At 41.7% G+C, this 22536-nt stretch overlaps 2 protein-coding genes across 2 annotated transcripts; both read right to left on the bottom strand.

Annotated features, from left to right (window-relative positions):
* Window positions 1-93: 93 nt before the first annotated feature.
* On the bottom strand, window positions 94-20021 carry LOC137272743 (cyclic nucleotide-binding domain-containing protein 2-like). Its single transcript, XM_067805127.1, has 16 exons — window positions 19264-20021; window positions 11669-11742; window positions 10871-10988; window positions 10289-10363; window positions 9856-9944; window positions 9293-9366; window positions 7222-7310; window positions 6875-7026; window positions 5573-5650; window positions 4800-4860; window positions 4225-4342; window positions 3353-3441; window positions 3058-3147; window positions 2448-2585; window positions 1974-2033; window positions 94-1356 (listed from the first exon to the last, which is right to left on the bottom strand). Exons 1-16 carry the CDS (start codon window positions 19969-19971, stop codon window positions 1159-1161), a joined length of 2211 nt encoding a protein of 736 aa, XP_067661228.1. The 5' UTR covers window positions 19972-20021; the 3' UTR covers window positions 94-1158.
* Window positions 15127-16927, bottom strand: LOC137274534 (uncharacterized). Its single transcript, XM_067807775.1, has 2 exons — window positions 15575-16927; window positions 15127-15132 (listed from the first exon to the last, which is right to left on the bottom strand). The coding sequence occupies exons 1-2, from the start codon at window positions 16925-16927 to the stop codon at window positions 15127-15129; spliced, it is 1359 nt and encodes a 452-aa protein (XP_067663876.1).
* Window positions 20022-22536: the final 2515 nt, after the last annotated feature.

Consider the following 22536-nt stretch of genomic DNA (forward strand, 5'->3'; position numbering starts at 1 on the left):
TATTTACAGCCAAAGTACCTGACACTCGGTCGATATTTTTAAGGCTTCAAACACCAACTGCTCGCTGCTGATTAAAACTATAATGAACATAAATTCATATCGGCAAAAGTTTTATTGATATTTTCCATTTTATTGTAAAAATACTAAAAGAACACATAACAATTGTAATGACTGAACAGAGATCGAGTGAACCTCAGTATGCAACAGACATATTTATATCTATGTTCGTGTTATAACATATGATTAGATGTAATCGTAACAACATGTAGATGATGATGCTTTAATCTGAAACTAACTAACCATGTCATACAGATACGTGTCGTGCATAAATCATTTCACACCTGTAGGTATTGACAACAGAGTATGCTTAAAAGCAAAACTGACGATAAACATACAAACACAGAACAAATAGATTCAGAAATGAAAATAAACAAACCCCACATGACGTCACTTGTGATGAAGCTTGTCACACATACGGGACACAACCACTACGCAAGAAGGCAAGGAAACACCAATCAACATAAAACAGACCTATACTAAAGGTATGAAAATTAAAACAAAATGAAAACATTAAGTAAATTTGGATTCAGGTAACAGGTGTCATAATAAAAAGATGAAACAAAAATAACGAACCAGAGGAAACTCATGTACAACACTAACCGAAATGGATCGGACACAAAAACAAATCTACAGAGACGTAAGTCCTATTACTGGCGACTATAACGGAATCATTGTGAATGTAGGATTGCAGTTACAACCCATTCGTAACTCCTCGTCTCTTTCCGTGGAATGACACGAGCAATTACGAATGGGTACAACCCAGTAATACTGGGCCCCATGCAGATGTCTTCGTATGGCATCTGGAAGGACATATTTAGAGGATGTGCGTGTATGGCAGTAGCTTCAGCAGCTCAATCTCATGACCTCTGGGGCATAAATGCTATCCTCAAAATATTTCTCTGCTTTGATAACAATCTAACAAATATCAGCACCATCACATCTGACGTCATATGTGACTGTCAACTCATAGAGAATGGCAGTGTATGACGTCTTAGTGCGGAAATGTCACAGGGCTGTCTGTAAAAATGGAATGAGACTGGATGCGCATCACTGGCAACAACTGACATCGCCTATGACGTCACAATGCTGTTGATATCGTCACCAGGACGAGGTGATGTCTTCTATCATGACGTGTTTGTACAGTTCCCAGTCCACCTTTGTCTGCAGGTTCTCCTGGAACGTCTCCTCGGCTGGGTACGGCCTCAGCTGCTGCCGCACCGTCTTCTTCACCAACTCGTTGGCGTGTTTTGCGAAAAACTCCTTCGACAGCATGATGCACTCGGCGCCCCGGCTCACCTACACAGAGTTGATTCAGTCATAGTCAGCGAAATTAAAGCATTCGTAGACGAGGAACTCACTGAATTAAGTAGGAGTTCTAGGGTGATAAAACGAAAGTCCTTTTTGATGAAACAATACGCATGATAGTAGTTATCAGAAAGCGATGTCAAAGTTCAAGGTGGTGAAGGAGCATGAATTAGCTCTGAAACGTCGTATCATGGACAAAAACGAAGTTGTTATCCAGAAAACGCATTATATTTTGAAGTACATGTGTGGTGGAAATAGATCCTACATTTGTCCTATAATGAGTAAGTTTAGTTTTCCGCCGCCTTTTGTTCCAGCAACACGACGATGGGGGACACTAGAAACTGGCTTCACACATTGTACCCACGTGGGGAATTGAACCCGGGTCTTCGGCGTGGCGGGCGAGCGCTTTAACCACAAGGCTACCCCACTGCCCCGTCATATAATGAGTCTCTGTTTAGCCTGATGCCCGGATTCGTGGTGCTTCTAAACTTGTACACGTCTATGGTATGCACTAGGCATGTTCTCTTTATCAAGCTGGCATACCTGGATATAACTTAAATATTGACCATGCGGCAATAAACACAACTCACTCGCTACTGTCTACTAACCAGGCTGACTGACGTAGATGGCCTCTCGATGTCGTCATCAAACTTAATGGTTGTAAGACCCTGATGATAGAAAATGCATTTATTGAATAATAACCTCATCTACAACTCCTCAGAAGTGTTACACACGTGAACCATATCTGCATCAGTACCTAACTATCAGGCTGTTTTGCATAGGTCTTGCACATGTCTTCAATCTTGTCTCAACTACAGGCCAAGTCTTTTTAGTAAATTATAAACCCATGTAAACCCAGGATACTAATAGTGGCGTGCAATATGGTTAAGGTGCTCAAATACAGTATTGCACCCCAGATTCGGCACTGAACCCCTGTCGGTTCTACTTTCTCCAAAGCTCATTAAAGCAAATTAATGCGACTTAAGAGTATATCATATACATATAACGTCATATTAGTGCAAGTGGACGTTTTGTATTGAACTAGAAGTTGGGAGCAGAGAAACAACGAGTTCGCAACTTACAAAGGAATCTCTGGGTTTGAGATGCTCCACCTGAACGAAGACTGGTCCAGTGTTCATGTCCTTCACCTCCACAGGTGGGGGAGGAGGAGGGATGTTCTTCTTGGGGATCTCATACTGTTTTCTTCTCTCTGTGACGGACTGAAAGAACAAGAGTCAGAGAGGAAAGGTATCAAATGTTTTTTTCACTTCGCACATGTGGGGAATAGAACCCGGAGGTTTGATGTTTTAAATCACCATCTTCCCATCAACCCATGAGTTATCATCTTGTCATCCAATCTAATTCCAATCTGCTTTCTCGTTAGTTAAGTTATTCTTGATGGGAACTCGGCAGTCATGTTGTCTATTTACTTTGCAGAGTTGTGTCCCTTATGCACTGCAGGATCCTATGTCCATGGCCTCTAATTCCAGTTTGTTTCCTTATGTCACGCTGGTGTCAGCACCATATTCGTGCTCGTGGTTTCACCAAACTGCAACAGGTTTGAGACCTGCATAACTTCAGGATTTCTCCCCACATTAACCAGACTCACAGATTTAACTGAACTAATGTCCCCCATCCACATTTTTCGAGACATGGCCCACTGACTCACCCCGAGTCTGAATGTCTACTCACAAAGTGCGCCTTCTTGGTGTCTGGTCGCTGCATGTACTTGAACTTGGAGAACCTCCCCTGACCAGGGTGTGCTGTGTTCTCCTTATTGCCCTGGTAACACACGTCAAAAAAGAAGTACGATCATTGTCTAATTTGGGATATGTTTTGACTTACATTGCAACATGTTTATAAAAATCAATATTTATCAAAATATAATGGAGATATAATATCCTGGGTCTATTCCGGATTAATGGGGTTGCACTGTACAAAAGCTTTAACTGAATGTATCGCTGTACATCGCCTAGTTGTAGGTTACCTGTGAGGTAGCATCTTGTGCGTCAGCTTGTGGCATTAGCTGCGGCAACGCCCTCTTCCTCTTCTTGAGACCAGTGTCTACCCTAGCCCCTGCAGCGAAGAAACGCGCATTCAGATTCAACAGTGTCGCACACACGGGTCTTGTTTGTTAAAAACATCCCATAAAGCAATAATACAGCTAAATGACAGCGATATGTAAATCAGGCCTGAACAAGAAATACAATGTACACGTTTCGATAGCAGTAATTCCCGTCGTGACATCATGCTTTAACCCAAACCAAATAAAATCGCCTCGAGTTCGTAATCTTCCAGCTTATCAGTGGTGCGAAGATTTTTTCTCTCCTTTTTCAGTACATGCCCATACCATATATACTGCATGGCAGTACAACTATTTTCATTGTAAAGTAAACCATGACAAGAGCCGTATTTGTGCCACAGTGTAAGATATTGTAACATCTATGTAGATGATACTGACTTCATAAATGTCGAAATGTTGACTTTCAAACGTGTTTTCATTGAATTAGTATCAGAACAACACAAACAAAAAGCGAAAAAAGTGATGTAAATTCATTTAACAAATGCTTTTATATATTTGCATAATCTATAATCGTACATAAACATTGATGGTAAAAATAGTTTAGATTATAGCACGTATACACTTCCATACCTTGGTGAAAGAATAGTTCATAAAACATTAATTGTGTTGAAAACGTCATGCGGTTGAGTTTGTGTGCGACAATGGTTAACATGCATAAGTTGTTTAAACTTTGTCCATGTAATTCACGTGTCGCAAAAAGTAATTTCTCCCAACTGTTGCTTGTATCGGTGAGTTCGCGAGTGCGTCCTGTTAATTCTGAATCCCGGCTCACTCACTCTGCTCCCCTGTGGCCAGATTGGGGAGCTTCACCCCATCGCTGCTCTCTAACTCCTTCTTGGGGATTCCGAGTCGAGGGGTGACCCCCCGGAGACTCTTCAGCACCTGACAAGATCCCTGCAACAAGCAACAACGGGCGAGTTAATGAGTACACCTGCTACATATATAGGTTACTTTAGTGCTTTGTGAAAGGAGGCCCTGACCACTACGGGTAAAGTTAATGTCACACAAGCAGCAGTATTGTACTACAGTGGACGCAGTCAAAACCGGTATCTGTCCAATCCGGCAAGCTGTCCACACTGGCATAAAGTCTCAGTCCCATCCGTGACTACTACATTTAACATCAGCTCCATAATCCGGTTCATTGTCTAAACCGGATTGTTTCTTTAGTCCCAGTGACTGCCGGTTAAGACAGCTTCCACTGTATTCTCAAAAGTTCATGTTTCACGCATTTCGACGATCAATAGTATTGCACAACATTTTTTTGTAACTAATAATTGGAATATGATCATCATGTGACGTAAAACATACTAAGTCTTCGGTTTGAAATTCTGTTGCGCGCACAGTCACTCACCGACTTGACGACATACAACCAGTCTGACACGCGACTGTCCTTGACGATGACCACGTTCCGTCTGTTGAAAGAACAGTCACGTACAACATAGAGCCACAGAGCTTTCATTGGTTTTGACTCGCGCCATAAATTCTTATATGTCAGTAAAACCGTTCTTTCCTGAACCGGTTCACCATATCCCCACACTGTCCTAGAATAGTTTATCTGAAACCACTGCTTTGTAAATCAAGTAAACATGGCCTGTGATGTATTTGTTAGATTCCACTTTGATTGTCTCATGTTTCCGATTTTCTTAAAGTCATTCCGTACATTCTGTAAATATGTATGAAGCACTATCACACAACATCGTCATCTAAAACTAAATATAGAGCTGGATATGAATTTGTAAACAGCAGAAAACTGGAGCAAATCAAACAATTACAACAGTTATCAAAACGTTGCCATGCTGAAACCATGTAACCCTGTATCACCTACATCCCACCGATAGCTATTTCTTGTTTGTCAAAAATGGTTATGCCCTGCATATGAACACGACAGATGACAGATTTAATGGGGCACATTTCAGAACATCTGAAATACCTGATGAAAATATGAGGCACACACACACACACACACACACACACACACACACACACACACACACACACATATATATATATATATATATACCTCCAAATCACCTGATTGTTAACGGATGGCCTAGGATGTAACGTGTCGGACTTAGATGAACGAATGATACACTATCGATAAGATAAGAGGTTCTGAGAACTTACTTGAAGAAGTGGATGAGGCACATCTCTGGTCTCTCTAGCAGCTTTTCTATAGGCCAGTCCTTCATGAACTCACACTGACTGCAGAAGAACAACATGGATACAGAACAACTCAACCAACAACACATCATTCACCGCGTCAGGTACGACATGTCGGTTGCCCAGTCGACCAAGGCGTCGTAAGTGGATGTGCGGAGCATGGGCCCTGGCACTACAAAAGTTATCATTAGCTCAGAGTGTTTGACAGCAGGGGCGGATCTCCCCCCACCCCGAAAAAATATCCCTGTGGAGAATCTGCCCCATACCTTTGGACTTCATGTTCCATGCGCTATTTCTGTTTCATCAAACGAGTAAGAAATGTCGGTCGAAAAATTAGCCGGTTGGGTTATCTCCCTTGTAACGTGTACATTAGCTCTTGAGACCCATTGGCGTGGTAGTACCTTGTTTTATAACGTCTACTAATATTCACTAAACCAGCCAGTAGTTACACAATCTTTGAAATCTAGAGTCCCGATAAATGATTTGGGAAGATCGCAAGAAAGCCGTTTGATATGGCCCCCCACAACTATACCCACCATATCTTTCAACTCAGACAAAGGGCTAACTATATGTTAGGTATTATATATGCTTACATTGAAAATGAATTTCTCAACTAACTTGGAAATCAACTGCAAACCTTATGCAGGACACCATAAATGAAATCAACGAGTGAGTGAGTGAGTTTAAATTTGCGCCGTACTCAGTAATATTCCAGCTATATGGAGGCGATCTGTAAATAATCAAGTCCAGACCAGACAATCCAGTGATCAACAGCATGAGCATTGATCTGCGCAATTGGGAACCGATGACATGTGTCAACCAAGTCAGCGAGCCAGACCACCCGATCCCGTTAGTCGCCTCTTACGACAAGCAGAGTCACCTTTTATGGCAAGCATGGGTTGCTGAAGGCCCATTCTACCCCGGACCTTCACGGGTGTGAATTTCACGAGGATCATGCATCAAATTGCTGAAAAGCATGTGCACATGCCTAGCATGTTAACAGCTGCGTTTTTGGTGTAAAACTTTGCTAAGAATTTGCCATTTTTCATTGAGGTTCATGAAGTATTGAATGCATGAGAATAATCTTTTCAACAATATGAATTTGTTTTACAGTAAAAAAGTTCATGTGTAAACAGTACCTTCAAACAGTACGGAATATTTTGGAGACGTACATACATGCACCTGCATACTCATATAGTGTACACATCAAGGTGCAGCAACCAAATCACGGTGATGTGAAATGTTACTGTATATATGGCCCCTCACCTGACAAACTTGATATGGTCGGGGATATCATCGGGCCCTGACCCTGCCATGAATATCTCAAAGAAATCCTCTCGTCCAATGGTAAGTAGCTGGACAGTGTCCTGTGACGTCACAGTAGCTGTGCGTCGTGAGCGATGAAGTAGGGCCAGTTCCTGGTGTTGAAAACATCACAAAATGTTAGGTGTGTCTCGTGCCTTCGACATCCAGGCACCTCACGGTACCACATGGCGGAGATTTTACTATTCCATATTACCACGAGAACATACATCTGAATATTTCCCAGGGGCCGACGGTGTGATTAATGTGACGTCACCGACAATGGTGGTGACGTCATAGTGACTACGTACCCCGAAGCTCATCCCTTTCCTCATGATAGTGGCCGTGCGGACAACTGAACTCCCGGTCTTCGGGTCCCGGATGAGGATGGTCACGACGGCTGAAACAGAAACACCTCAAAAGTTGTGGCCTGTGAAGATCCGGGTAAGAAATGGTCTTTACCAACACGTGTCGTAAGAGTGGTCAGGCTGGCTGACTTGGTTGTCAAATGTCATCGTATCTTGTCACATGTCATCGTACCTCCATTGTGTAAATGAATGGTCATGCTGATGATGACAGGATTGCCTGCTTCAGTTCTTTACAGACATCCAAACCAAAGCAGGTGTATATCATAATCTACATTCACATCCATATCCATTGTCTTGTACTTGTGCTGGGATGCATCCTCACTGACATCCTGTTTAAGCACGTTGGATGTGGATATATCAGTTTATTGTGACTCTTTATTTTGGTAGTGCTATTTCGTCCTTTGAACCACCATATTAGGGTCGTGATTTAGGTTGGTGGGTCATCGGCTTGATATCATTGTTCATATCAACGGTATTAATAAGTTGTATTCTTCTCTTTGGGGTTATACGGTCTGATGTACGCCTCTTTATAGCAGTGTCAAGAGATGAGACCCACGGAAGATGTTTACAAAGTATTATTCATACTGCCATGTTAACTGTACTAAATATCATATTATGTTTTATTTTGAAGATCAACCATATGTCATATAAACAACATGGCGTCTGCCTCTCGACTGGCTTTTTCAAATCAGTAAAACATATTCTGACACGCTTAAAACTGCTGTAAAAATTGTTATGTTTTTACGTTGAATGTTCAAACGATCCAATGTATAAAATAGATTAAATAAAATGGAAAAAGTCGGTAAAATGTATGTGTACATAATTAATTCAAAAACATCTATTTAAATCGAACTGCTTTGGACCTCCGTGCCATTCATATGCCACATCATGACGTCATACGATTGTTAGCGATACAGCTTCTCGGCGGGAGGGGTGACACGTCATCTTGTTAAAGCGTCATTGACCAATGCAATTAAAGTATATTACGTGAAGATAAAATAAAGCAGTAAGTTTGTCTTCATGTCAGCAGTTATGGATGTGTATATGTCAGGCAAGACTTTCTCGTCAGTTTATCACATTTAAATTTATTTATTGGGATAGATGCACTTGAAAAAATCGAGCTCTGCCTAGCAAAGTAAATATTACCCGTAAATAAATAACAACGATTCCTAAGTGTGTTGATGTATCATATATCTGTATATATGGAACAATGGCGACAACGACAGGTATCCCATAACTCAGCTCTGTTGTGCTTCATGTGAAAGGTCGCCCAACACTCGACAACTTGAAATGACCAGACTGATACAGACTTTCACTGTTACAGACACAACCATGTCACGCGTTGTGGTGCCACTCTCGTTTAAGCGGTATTGTTGAAGGCTTATCGCGATCGGGACTGCCTCTGTGGCAGCCTAGTCAGCGGAAGATAGGGGTTCGAGCCCTGGCTGGGGTAAACCTGAGACGTCCATCTGTCCTTCCTGTTACAATCGCTGTTCCACTTTGAAGCAGTGTTATTTGTCCGAGAGGTAAAACCTAGAGGACTTGCCCTATAAAATCTGTATTCGCCACAAACACTTGTAAATGTGCACACTCGCGCGTACGCTCGCAGACGCCATGGAATGCGATAACGTTTTCACCTCCACTAATTACATATCGAGAATATATCTACCGTATAAGAAATAAGAAAGTAACCGTTCATGGAAGATAAATTAGCAAGACCATCTCATCAATGTGCGCATGTACCGTCACGACATGACGGTGCCCAACGTACTCACTGGAAATACAGTAAAACACTATGAGCCCGAAATCTCACTCACTTAAATAATGGATCAACGCCTGACTAACCACTAACCCTCAGTTGTATTCTCGGCTGTATTCACTGTTGTAATCTTTGTTTTATTTGCTGTATCGCAACAAAGTTGAAGCGACAAAGGTTAAAGCACATGCAGACACGTGTATGTGTGTATGCATTGAAATAAGTTGCGAGGATAATAGTATAGATAGTGAGCCTTACCTTGGCCGGATAATATGAAGTAGAAGTTTTCAGCGTAGTGACCTTGGCGGATTATGATTCTCTTCGGTGGGATTCTGAAATTTTGAGGATACTCTTAACAGGACACATTGTAAAATTGGCGTACTTTGACATATATTACACACTCGACGTCTTTGCATTATGTAACTGAGTCAGTAATAGTCACGTTATACTAGTCCAGCTGCTAGTACCATTGATCATACATAGACATGGCATCATTTGATGTGCTGCCGTTTAAACGGTAGAGGACGTGAGTGTAAACTCTGGAACAGGAATACACACGAGTTTTGGTGATGGCACATTAACAGGGTCCTGTCTAATGTCGTGAGGCTCCGTTCACCATGAGCGGCTCTTTCCCTAAGCAAACGTCCTAATGACGTGCCCTGAAGCATGCGTATGGAATATTGTCCACTGACTCCTGTCTGGGTCGAGCCCTGTAAACCTTGCTAGTTACATAAGTCCACATGTGCTTATAACGATGCTTAATAAGTAGTGTGTGGATAGCCACACAAATATCGCCCTGTGAGGCAGGATGGTATACTCACACTTCATACCACGCCACCTTTGCCAGTTTCTCCTGCATGTGGAGAGGGTATTCCGCGAAAGACCGAAGACTCTGGAGCCCGAACATCGCCTGCGTTAAACAACGTCAACATCAACATCAACATCAACATCAACAACATCAACATCAACATCAACATCAACATTAACATCAACATCACTGAACATTCTCATGTCTGGGCAGGATGTGACTACCATTCATGGTACAGGAAACGGACAGAAACTGGGGGCTGGGGTTGAATAAGGGTGTGGGTGTGGGTGTGGGTGTGGGTGTGGGTGTGGGTGTGAGACTAGATGTAGACGAGGGATGGGATTAGCTCTGGACGTGTAAATGTGGGTGTGACTGTTGTTGCTGGTCTTGTGGATGTGGGTGGTGAGGGACTGACTCTGGGGCTGGGTCTGTGGGTGTACACTAACCGTCTGAACCTGGTCCGGGGAACGTTCATCTGACGGGAGACTGAGGATGTGCTTCACCTCGCTGCTGATGGAGATCTGAAATACAGGACGTCGTCAGTCACTCAGGTTTTCATACTTACAAAGTTGTCAGTCCTACGAATTGATAATACGTATATTGAAAGTGCAGTTTTTGTACCTGTGATTCAATTGCTCGTGTTCGTTAATTACCATGCATAAACATGAGCACTTTATTCAAAGGGAGGGGGGTTTGGGCAGGGTGGGTAGCCTTGTGACTAAAGCGTTCGCTCATAACGCCGAAGACTTGCGTTCGATTCCCCACATAAGCACAATGTGTGAAGCCCATTTTTGGTGTCCCCCGGTGTGATATTGCTGGAATATTGCTAAAAGCGGCGTAAAAACCCAACTCACTCACTATTCCAAAAGGATTTCAACAACGTTGATATCTTGTTGAATTCCATTTTTTTTTGGAATACAGAAGGTTGTACGGACTTTTGTAAACACATTGTACACATGATCCATTATAAAGAGCTAACTTCCAAGACAGCTTTCATATGAATTGAAAATGTAATGGAACATGTATACCTCCTTCCTGGCCTTGAAGTAGGATGGGTCGAAGGACAAGCCGGAGTTCTTCATGTTGCTCTCGTCACTCTCGCCAGCCATGTCGGCAAACGTCTGGGGGTGTCCTCCCTGCCCAGCCCTGGACATACACACGTACATACATACAGACATACGTTCACACATATATACAGACAGACACTGAACGCTGGTCATGCTGAACTCCTGCACCCCCATCAGTGAACTATTGCATATACATCCCTGTTCGAAATAATCACCTCAAGGAAAGAGCCGTCGCTTGCCCAAAGTCAGTCTTCTGACAGAGAGTGGTGCTCAAGCTCACACAGATGTTTGACACGCAACATCTGTATAAAGTCGTTGAAACATCAGTTTCATTGTCTGCTGGCTTACATTATCTTCTCTATCTGGTTTTCAATGGCGGCGTTTAACATTTTAGTACTTCAGTCAACAGAAAGTCATTTTACATAACGTTCATGTTATAATGTACTGCAGACTTCATTCATAGGGATCTGCACTCTAGTTAGTGTTAATGGATGTTTATTTGCATTTTACTGTCGCACTCAGCAATATTCCAGCTATATGGCTGTGGTGTGTTATTTCTGAACCGCATAATCCAGTGATACGTATACGTAGTGTGGATTCTACAACATCATCCACCCGTAGCCACCCGATCCCGTTAGTCAATGGTGACGTGTGCAGGCAGGGACGTGTTCAAGTCACGTGGTTTATAGTTCTTTCAGTCTGTAAGTATAGCTCGGTGTCTTCCTCTAAATGTATCCTACCTTCCAGTTCCACACTTACTTCTGTGACACCATGGAAGCTATGTTGCGCAGAATTATCATCATCTTCACCGCCTTGATAAACTTGTCTCTCATCTGCAACAGGAATATGCAAGTTGGTCACACTGTAGCTACAACATGTACATATTTGACAACAGTGAAATCGGCACGGAATCAACATCATCCATGTAAAGATTGGGTATCTGGGCACGGCGGAATGGGCAAAGAGATTCATTCTGTCAAAGGTTAAGGCACCGAAAAAATGAAAACAATATGACTCTACAACAAATTACCGATTCGACAATAGTAGCATAATATCGGTTTGGTTGTGAAGTCCCTGTTAAAAAAACTCCCCCAAAACATTCCCAACCATGGAATATAATGGAATCATTCACTCCATTGATGAATTACCTAATCGTACCTAGACGTTCTCTCGAAATTATTTACCTCCCCTGGCACATGTCTGAGAGCCCTGTAGTCTCCAGACACGCCGCCATACATGTCCCGCCGGCTGGTGACTACGGTGACAACGTCATGCATCGATCTACAGTGACGTATACGTCGACGACCGTCACGAACTCGGTGTTGTTTGTCGTTATGAACAACGTCATTCAATCTGACCCAGTTCGTAGTGGGCAAGGGAGGTAATTTATTTGCAGAAGACGAACATTCTTCCTTTTCAGAAACCGAAGTTTTAAGGTTAAGGTCATACTGATGATCTGCACCCAAGGAAGAGAACTCTGCTCCAGCGCATTCCGTTTCTGCTACCGGTTTTAGGAACGATTCACAATCTGATTTCGGTTTCTTCTCTTCCGAGGAGATAGACTGGGTATTTCTAGACTTTTTTTCATAGTCAAAAACCGGTTCCGGTTCGGAGTCTTCTGGCTGCTCGTCCAAGAATAGTTCCGGTTCTATGATGGTGTAACTGTCGATGGACGGTAAGTACAGACTCATCGCGCCGATATGAGTGGTCTCCTAATTAACACTCTGTTTACACTTTCTAAAAAAAGTGAAACCTTCATCAATTACGTCATCGTGGACAGCGTTATAACAGCTGACAGTTAGCACTCCGGTAAGAAGCAGTGTCGGCCATTTCATCCAGGCAAGGTCAGTGTTTGCCCGGTCTGTGAGAGTGTTGTAAACTAATGTGTCCACGTCGAATGCCGGATATAATCTGTTGATGAAGCGGGGTCTTCAGTGCAGATATTTAGCGATTCAGGGAATGGACCAGGGGCTGATAATAAGATGTCGAATGTAAAACATTCAAGTCATGTGATAGAATGCCGTGCACATTCTGAGAACACTGCTTCATGTCAAGCCTCGACAGTCATTACTCCGTCAAGCATATGGCTCTATACAGCGGCGTATCTCCGTGACATCAACACTTTCCGCGTCATCTCGGCGCAGTTTTATGCACGTGTAACCATATCTGTTTATAGTGCATATACCAGGTTATGGTATAGTCCACTATAACGTCCAGCCGCTGAAAGCATTAAACCATACTGGCACTGTGTAAAGTTCATATACAGGCCATCTGTAGTGTCCACTCTAAAGTCAGGCTGGTGTTTATACACTACAACTCAGTGCAACATGTGCCAGTCAACACTCACGACACCCTCTCGGTTTCCACGTATGAAACACCGGCGTTCACGGCGTTCACAGAACAAACATTGACCGGCCACTTCGGCAAGAGAATGAGCGTCTATACCAGGTTAAATGGCGAGTCGGAGCCGCACACAATGGTCTAGATTCGGTCAACAAGACCTTATTAAGTTCAGAGTCACTTAACAGTCCACAATGTACTCTTTGATGCGCCGAGTCAATATGGATCTATTCAAGTGTGTCCCTGTATTATGATGACTGTATATATGACAGAACACGCTGCCATGTTCCACTGCGGCTTTGAAACAGGAGTGTTCTGGAGCAGCCTTGTCACCGTTGGCTTGCAGTCCTCTGTTTCCCGGTTACCTAATTCTCGAAGGCTTCGAAAAATGGCTAGTGTAATAAATGGTTATAATGTAATTATTTCAGGAAGCACAGAATCGCTACCTGTCCAGGAGGTCGATCGTAAATTGCGTATTTTTCATGTATTATCAATACTTGGCACTGTGTTATGATCAACTTTGATTTGAATGTTCTCACGTTTTCAGCTATATTTAACTCCTGCAATTGTTTTCGAAAGTTTATTTGGTCACAGTGGCCGTAACTATGAGAGAGTTAACCCCTCCCACCCGCACCTATGGCGGGGGTATTTTGTGAAAGTTATCAAGAACATTGTCTCGATTACTGCTGGTAACAACCAATATCGACCCTACAATCAATTCTCACTGAACAATTCATACATTTTACGATATTTGTCATATAAGTGAGTATTTTTATACACTATGCGCACTAATAGACACTTAGTGTGAAGAGCCCTAATATCCTGATTAGATTCACTGGTATGTGGCGTTATGACGAGATCACACAAGACATTGATGTAAGGTGGAGTCAGCAGGTGTGTGGCGTTATGACGGGATCATACAAAACATTAATCTAAGGTGGAGTCAGCAGGTGTGTGGCGTTATGACGGGATCACACAAGACATTGATGTGAGGTAGTGTCAGCAGGTATGTGGCGTTATGACGGGATCACACAAGACATTGATGGGAGGTAGTGTCAGCAGGTGTGTGGCGTTATGACGGGATCACACAAAAAATTGATGTGATGTAGAGTCAGCAGGTGTGTGGCATTATGATGGGATCACAATGATAATGAGTCAGGTGTAATAAAGTCTACAGTTCACTGTTGGCCATGTAGTATTGATGTCACCTGACCTCTCTAAATCATCCGACATGTCAACAATCCTTCGATATTTGTCGATTATTATGTGAAAGGCACACTTCGCGCCCTGGGATAATGGAAACAGTTTTGGTTGTGTCATTGTACAGAGCAACAATAATGCTTCCATTCTACACAGTAATGATAATTTCGTTGTTCGAAAGGCAGATGGGATTGTCCGTCCTCAGAATGAAAGCGGTCAGAAGTTCCGTTGCGACAATGCTGTAGTAACTTCCTGTCTCAATTGCAAGGACACTGAAGCGGTCACGTGCTGGAGGGATGACATGGCGTCTCGGAGATCGCGGTGTTAGGGAAGGTTACTCGACACTCCATTTCCGTAAACATCCGCCATGCATACTGGACTAAAATCTGTTTTCTTGTAAATGTAGAACTAAAGCGACTAACCATTACAAGACTGTGTTGGTGTCATGGTTGTATTTTCTGGCGTTCAGTCCAGTAAAGTAGCCGGCAAGCGGACACATTTCTTCGCAGTTGGACCCTTGTCATATCAACTGAGACAATGATTCAGCTATACATGGTAGGCTATGGTTACTAGGGAGACAATATCGCCTAGACAAATGCAACGATTCCTCTGTAATCTGTTGATATGATTTCTACCTCTGTCTTTCAATAGTTTATTTATTTCAATACTGAAAGGCCTCAGGCCTATAGTATAAAACACACATCATACTACTCATGATATAAAGTAGTATAATATCATGGAGTCATATCATACCATATAATGCTGTATCACGTCATATTAGATCATATGATATCAGATGGTACCATGTCATGTCATGTCGTATCATATATGTTCTCACATCGGAAATAGTATCATACCATATCATAATACATCATATCATCGTCTCACGTCATATCCTATATATCATATGTCAAAGATCAGCTTGTACATCATATATAATGGCATATCAAATCATATACATGACATTTTAGCAAATGTAATATAGTATCATGCTAAATCACTCACTTCTCGATATCACACATATCTTTATATCATTTGTAGGGCGCACTCCATATACATATCATTTTAGAAGAATTGTCTGGATAGCATAGCTTTGTGAATAAAAATTGCAATATTTTGGATTACCTTTTCATTTGAACACGTCAACAGTGAAGAGAATTTGGCAATCGATGGATGTACAAAATAGTATTCTTTCATATATTTTCTACGTAGTGTATCAAATGCTGGACAGACAAGAAGGAAATGATATTCGTCTTCTATTGCATTGTTAGTGCAACATTTACATAGTCTATCTTCTCTTTTTATATTCATAAATCTCCCCTTTTCAATCAATAAATCATGGGATGAGCAACGAAAACGTGATAATGCTGTTCTGAATTTCTTAACATTTACACATGATAGATAACCTTCAGTATAAATGTGGGTTTTTAGTGTTGAGTAATACTTACACTTTGTTGATAATGAAACAATTCCCAACCACTTTTGTTGATATATGTCTTTTAATCTTTGTGTGAATGTGTTTAAAAACAGTGATGGGGCGAACACTTTTTGATCATACCATAGGTTATGGAATCCAGTTGAGAAGAGTAGGTTTTTTACTTCTGATACCCAGTTCTGCTTACCGTTTTCATGCAACAATAACATCATTTCATAACATTTTTTGGGTAAACGGTGTGATGACATGTTTAATAACTTTATCCAATATTTGATCACTCTAGTTTGCTGGAATATGTGGAGGGGAAACCTGCCACATTCTCCATATACCATAACGTCTGGTGTGCTCATCTTTACTCCGAGAAATGTTTTACAAGCAAATAGGTGAACTTTTTCTATACAATCAGAGTATTTCAAGCCCCAAATTTCGGCACCATAAAGTAAAATCGGACTGATTTTGGTGTCAAATATTCTAAAAAAGGATGCTAGATTTATATCTCCTAATACTCTCAGGTTTCTTAATATACCGATTAGAGCCTTACGTGCTTGCACAGATGCGTATTTTGTGTGTGTCGACCATGACAGAATGTTTGTAAAATATACTCCAAGGTATTTGTATGATGTAGTTCTTTCTACGACATTACCCTTATAATACCATATTTCCTTTTTCGATAGTTTACCTCCTTTCTTGAATGCAATTATTTTTGTTTTATTCATGTTTACACTTAGACAATAATTTTGGCAATAGGTTTCTAATTCGTTTATCTGCTTCTGTAGGCCGTTTATAGTGCTAGAAATGAGAACAATGTCATCTGCAAATAATAAGAGGAAAAGATAGAACATATCGGGATGCAACTGGATACCATGTGGGCAATTTCGCTCAATCTGTACCGCTAGCTCGTTTATGAAAAAAGAGAACAGGAACGGGCTGAGTACGCAGCCTTGCCTAACTCCAATGTTTACATCGAATGTTGCAGACACCTCGGTGTTGTTTCTAACACAGGCTTTCACATTTTGATATATATCACTTAATAACTTACTCATTTTGGGGCTAAGTCCATTCATGTTAAATAATGACCAAAGTTTATGTCTTTGGACAGAATCAAATGCCTTAGAAAAATCAACAAACATTGCATATAGCTTACCACTCTGTGTATTCAAATATCTCTGGATCACACTCTGTAGTATAAACATGTTATCGGTTGTTGTGTAACCCTTTCTAAATCCTGCCTGGGCTTCATTTATTTTGTCCATTGATTCACCCCAAAAAATTAGTCTTTGGTTAACAATCGATGTGAACACTTTACTGAATATGCTCAGCAATGTGATTCCTCTGTAGTTATCTACTTTATTTAAATTTCCTTGCTTATGTATAGGCACTATTATCCCAACCGACCAGGCTGTAGGAAAGGTCCCTTTTTCTAATATCAGATTAAAAATCAATTCTAAATACGGTAGAAGAAGATCAGCAGAGTGTTTAAAGAATTCTGGAATTACATCATCTATTCCCGGGGATTTGTTAACTTTAAGGTTATTGATACTTTCTAGAATCTCTTGTCTCGATATAGGAGAGTCAAGTATATCTTTTGAAACGTCACTGGTTGGGTTAGAGTCTTCTGGCCCACCTTCATTACTTTTTGTGTCTTCCTCGCTACCCGTATTTTGACATGCAAATAGGTCTCTAAAGTGGTGGAACCATTCCTGGGTTTGGATATCATTATAAGAATCCTTTTTCTTATTTAGGGATTTAAGTTCCTGCCAAAATCGTTTTGAGTCATTTATATTTTCTTCTATTATTTTTTGCTTATTGTTATAAAATGAAGTACGTTTATATTTGCAGAGGGCATTATATTTATTTCTTAACAGGTTATACTGTATCAATGAGCATTTATCTTTATCTTTCCTGAACCTATTCAAAGATTTACAGCGTTCAGCTTTGAGTTTTCTGCATTCATCGTCATACCATTCGTTCAGATCATTTCTCGTACTTCTACACTTTCTTTTCATATCTGACGCTGCCAGGCAAATGGCATCTACTATAAGATTAACGCTAGTGTCTATACATGTGAATGCACTGTCCACAGATTTATCTAAAATATCTTGCACAGGGTCCGAGAGAATGTTCTCTCTGAAGGAGTCAAGCTTGTTATGATCCCAAACAAATCTATAAGTATTCTTACAACCAGATTTCGTACGCGACGATTTCACATGAAGCGTACGTAACTTCATAGTGAGCGGAAGATGCGTTGACTCGGGTCGAGACGTTATCTCAAAATCAGATACATATTCAAACAACGGTGCAGATGATATAATATAATCGACGACGCTTGCGCCGTTATTGCCAATGAAAGTGAAATCTCCAACTTTAGTGTCAGACCCACATCGCCCGTTCATTATGTGTATGTTAATTACTGCACAGAGATCCAGAAAACATTTTCCAAAGTTGTTTATTATCTTATCGGCAGAGTAACGCACTTGGTTGAAATTATCACATATAAAGTCTAGGAATGCAAAGTTTTGATTTTCAACTTGTTCAAGTATATCGTCTTCGACAAAATCTGCATCTGTACCTGTCCGTGCGTTAAAATCTCCACCGCATAAGATCAAAACATCTTCGGGGATGTCACTAAGTATTTGCAGTAGATTATCTTGGAAAATACTAATACCATACTAATACCTCTGTCACTGGGCGTTAGAGTCATGAGAGCTACAGCATCATCTATCTCGGAGAAAAATGGGGCTACAGACAACGTCTCACTCGAGACATACCTCAGGGGGCTACATTAGCGTCCATCACAAGGCACACATGATAACTTACTTACAGAGACCAGTGAAGAGTTTAGCATTGCTCTCTTGAAACTTGTGTTTGTCGCAAGACGTCGGCCAAACTCGCTGAGATTGGTTGACACATGCCAACTTGAACCAACTGCGTAAATCGATGCTCATGACGCTGATCACTGGATTTTCCCAGACTCGATTATTAACAGACCATCGCCATATAGAATACTGTTCAGTGCAGCATTTAATAACCAGTGAACCAAACCATGTACATCTGGAACCTACATGTGGAGATGTTTTCCCAGCATCTCGTATCCCAATAGCTGACCAGTACGTTTCAATCACATCCTCTTTAGTATTCCTACGTTTTCGGCACCAACAGATGCTATACACTGGTCAAAGTCGGCCCACTGATCACCGGGTCACCAATCTACAACATGCCTCATTATCTTTGTCATTATACGCCAACATCATAGCTCCTGATCTTAACCAATAGGTTTCTGTCCACAGACAACCATGGTGTATGGCGTGAAATGACTGAGATATCGCTGACTGGTGTGCAGCCCTAACCAACAAATTCTAAGGCAAAATATCAAACTCACCATCTTCGCTCGGACTTCCTTCGCCATTTTGTTTGCATTGGCCCGCATGAGAACAGCCGACGGACGATGTCCAGCGAGTATGGCGCTTTTCTTCTTGCCGACGCTGACGCGGCTCATGTCGCCAGTGATGTTGATGGTGTCGGGACTGTCTCTGTCCATGGCGGTCCCGCTAGGACTAGACACATCCACAGAAGGTCCTTTTCCCGATGGCAAAAGAGACGATGTTGCGAGCTTTTCGGCCGACGGTTCTTCATGGATAGTCACACTGACGAGATCAGGAGACAACACGGCTGAGGTGGGACGACTCTGCGTCTTCACCTCCATCTTCTCATCTTTCTTCTTCTTTTCCTCCTTCTTGTCTTCTCTCTTGTCTTCCTTCTTCTCATCTTTGCCCTCTCCTACTTTGAGGACGTCTTTTGCTTCCTCCTCCTCTGATGACGAGGATTCGTCGGCTAAATCGTCCAGTTCCCTTGGGAGGAGATGTCTATAACGACGGAACAGACAAAATTCACCTTTCTTCCTCTTCTTTTTCTTTCCACCATCGTCATCGGACTTTTCTTCTTTCGACTTGGCTTGGACGAACCTTTGCAGTGTTTGGAGAGTACTGCCGGTGTAATTCTCTGGTTGGGAGTAATAGTCTAGATCAGTTTCCGGTGGATCGCTCTTGCCGGTCGACAAACCGCCCGCCAGCGTGTCTCCCAAACTCATGGTGTTGTATTGATTGTTTCTCTCACCTTCGTCGCATGGCCATCAAAGGTCTGAAATATATAGACACAAGGAAGATTAGGATTCGGTTAGACAGCGACTGGAGAGACATCGACACTGCTGCGTGCGGCGGACGATGGCTCTAGTCTATGACGTCACAGACATCTATGACGTCAAGCATCTATGAGTAGCCGTCGGCGCCACGCACGGAGTCAGATATGTGGCTTGAGCGCAAGGAACGCTGGGAAGGAGGGTGCAAATGAGGAAACTTGTTTCAATACTGTATTCAAGTGAATTCTTATTTTATATCATATTCATATCAGTGTAAACAATTATACTTAAAGAAAGTACTTAAGAATTAATTCCATGAAACTAGAACGTTATCTGCTGAGTCGTAATTTCATAAATTTAAAAAGATTAACCTTAGTGAATCCTGTGTGAATCCTGTATGTTCACAGCTCCGTTCTGGTGAAGACGCATCATCGTTGAGTTTTGATCACATGGTGACAGTCAAGATGAGTGTCGGCTGCGAATGACTCCATTAAATACTTTGTCCAACATACGACCTTCTCGTACAGAAGGGAGAGCGTGCACGTGTATTTAACACGCTGTTGTCCAAGGTACACACAATACTTCATATAACCAGTGAGACTATATTATGTTCTAGATAATCCCATACATAACGGGACTTTAACCCGGATTATAACCACGTGATCAGAATGATGGTGATGGTGTTCACCGCTTAAATAAAATGACGTATGCTGTATTTGGGATAACACTCTCTCAGTAACATAGTTAAAAGAACAAACATTTCTTGAAAACGCAATCTGCAATGCATGTCATTACTGTAAACAATATTCCTTACCGTCAGGACGGATTGCTTTTCAAATAAGTTTGGGGGAAAACATAACATTAAAGGTTTGCATACAAGAGTATTTAACATGATGCTTGCCCATCCTCATTAAACGTACTTGAATGATTATAAACAATTTGACAACCTGGGATTTGAACGTCATAATCCGTCTCCAAAACTGTGTTTCACCTGTACAATGGTGTTTCGACAGGGTAAACGTTGAAATATCCTGGCTGTCTTTAGTCCATCGCGCAAGCAATCTGTGTCAGCGCTTGTTTGCTACTGGAATGTTGCTGAAAGTAGCATAATAACATATATTTATTTACACCTGCGGTAAGAACACAAATGTATATACGTACATGCATTACACAGCGGCCGATGCGAGGGGCATTCGTGAAGTGTCACAACAACCGCTCCCTGTCTGTGAGCTATCTGTCTATTGTCCATAGATCGTCCTTTTCAACACTTTATCATGTTGTAAATTATCACAAGTTTCATTAACAAGTCGCATTTATCTGTTGATGTGTCGATACATATTGCTTCATATTTTCATCCCACGACAACTTTGACACACAAATCATGATCTTTTGTTCGCCGGTCTTTGTGAAATTGTTTCCTTTAGTAAATGATAATCCCTCATGTGCCTTAACTCCAGCAAACAGTTATAATATTCATGTTGTTTGCGCACCCCTTTTACGCATGTTATAGAACAGTTAAGGAGATAAGTTTACAGCCTTGTAAATCTCGCATACTGACATATGTGTGTAGCGGGCGCTATGTTGTCCGCGCGAGAAGTGGACGAGATTTACTGATCGTCTCGAGGATGTTGGGTTCTCGAGGAGTGGATAATATACACACACGATCTACGTTGTCTGTTATGTATACCACGTGCACTTGGCAACACAGGATTACACGTGTTTTACTCCGCTGTTCAATTACATTATCTCATTGAAAAGTTGATTTTTTAAGAGAAACAACTACATTAACTTTTTAAGTGAGGCTGTAACTGGTTGAATAACTCGACACTACACACATATACAGGTAGAGAGTAGATCGCATAGCCTGCCTTGCTGGGGCTCCTCTGTCGATAAATAACGTAGCCTCGAAAATAGAAGATATCCGAAGATCCTTGTCAGCACTGGTGTTCAACAACCTATACATGTCCTCCGTGAAGATCCGAGATAAAATCGGTCTTTGTCAACCCGTAATTGTCCCCCATGAAGATCCGTGTTAGCACTGGTTTTCAACAACCCATATTTGTTACGCGTGAAGGTCCGAGTTATACAGTGGAAGCTGTCTAAACCGGCACTCACTGGGACTGAAGAAATAATCCGGTTTAGACAAAATGCTGGATGGTAGAGCTGATACTAAATGTACAAGCCATGGATAGGAACTGATATTTTATGCCGGTGTTAACAACTTACCAGATTGGACAGATGCCGGTTTAGACAGCTTCTACTGTAATTGGTCTCCAGCAACCCATGTTTGTCGCAAGAAGCAACGCACGTGATCGGAAGCCACTTGTCGCGAGTTTGTGTATTGTTCCTAAGAACAATGACCAAACAGCAGTTAGCACAATGTTTCCGTCGTTTGATACTGACGTGTAACCCAACCCTAGGTGTCGGCGGCATCACGCTGTATTACAGCTTGATTAAGAAAAAGCTACATGGAAAAACATCGTGCTCTGTTGAAGTGTTATCATCGTCATTACAGAC

The sequence above is a fragment of the Haliotis asinina genome, chromosome 2, assembly GCF_037392515.1.
Source record: "Haliotis asinina isolate JCU_RB_2024 chromosome 2, JCU_Hal_asi_v2, whole genome shotgun sequence".
NCBI lineage: Eukaryota > Metazoa > Mollusca > Gastropoda > Lepetellida > Haliotidae > Haliotis > Haliotis asinina.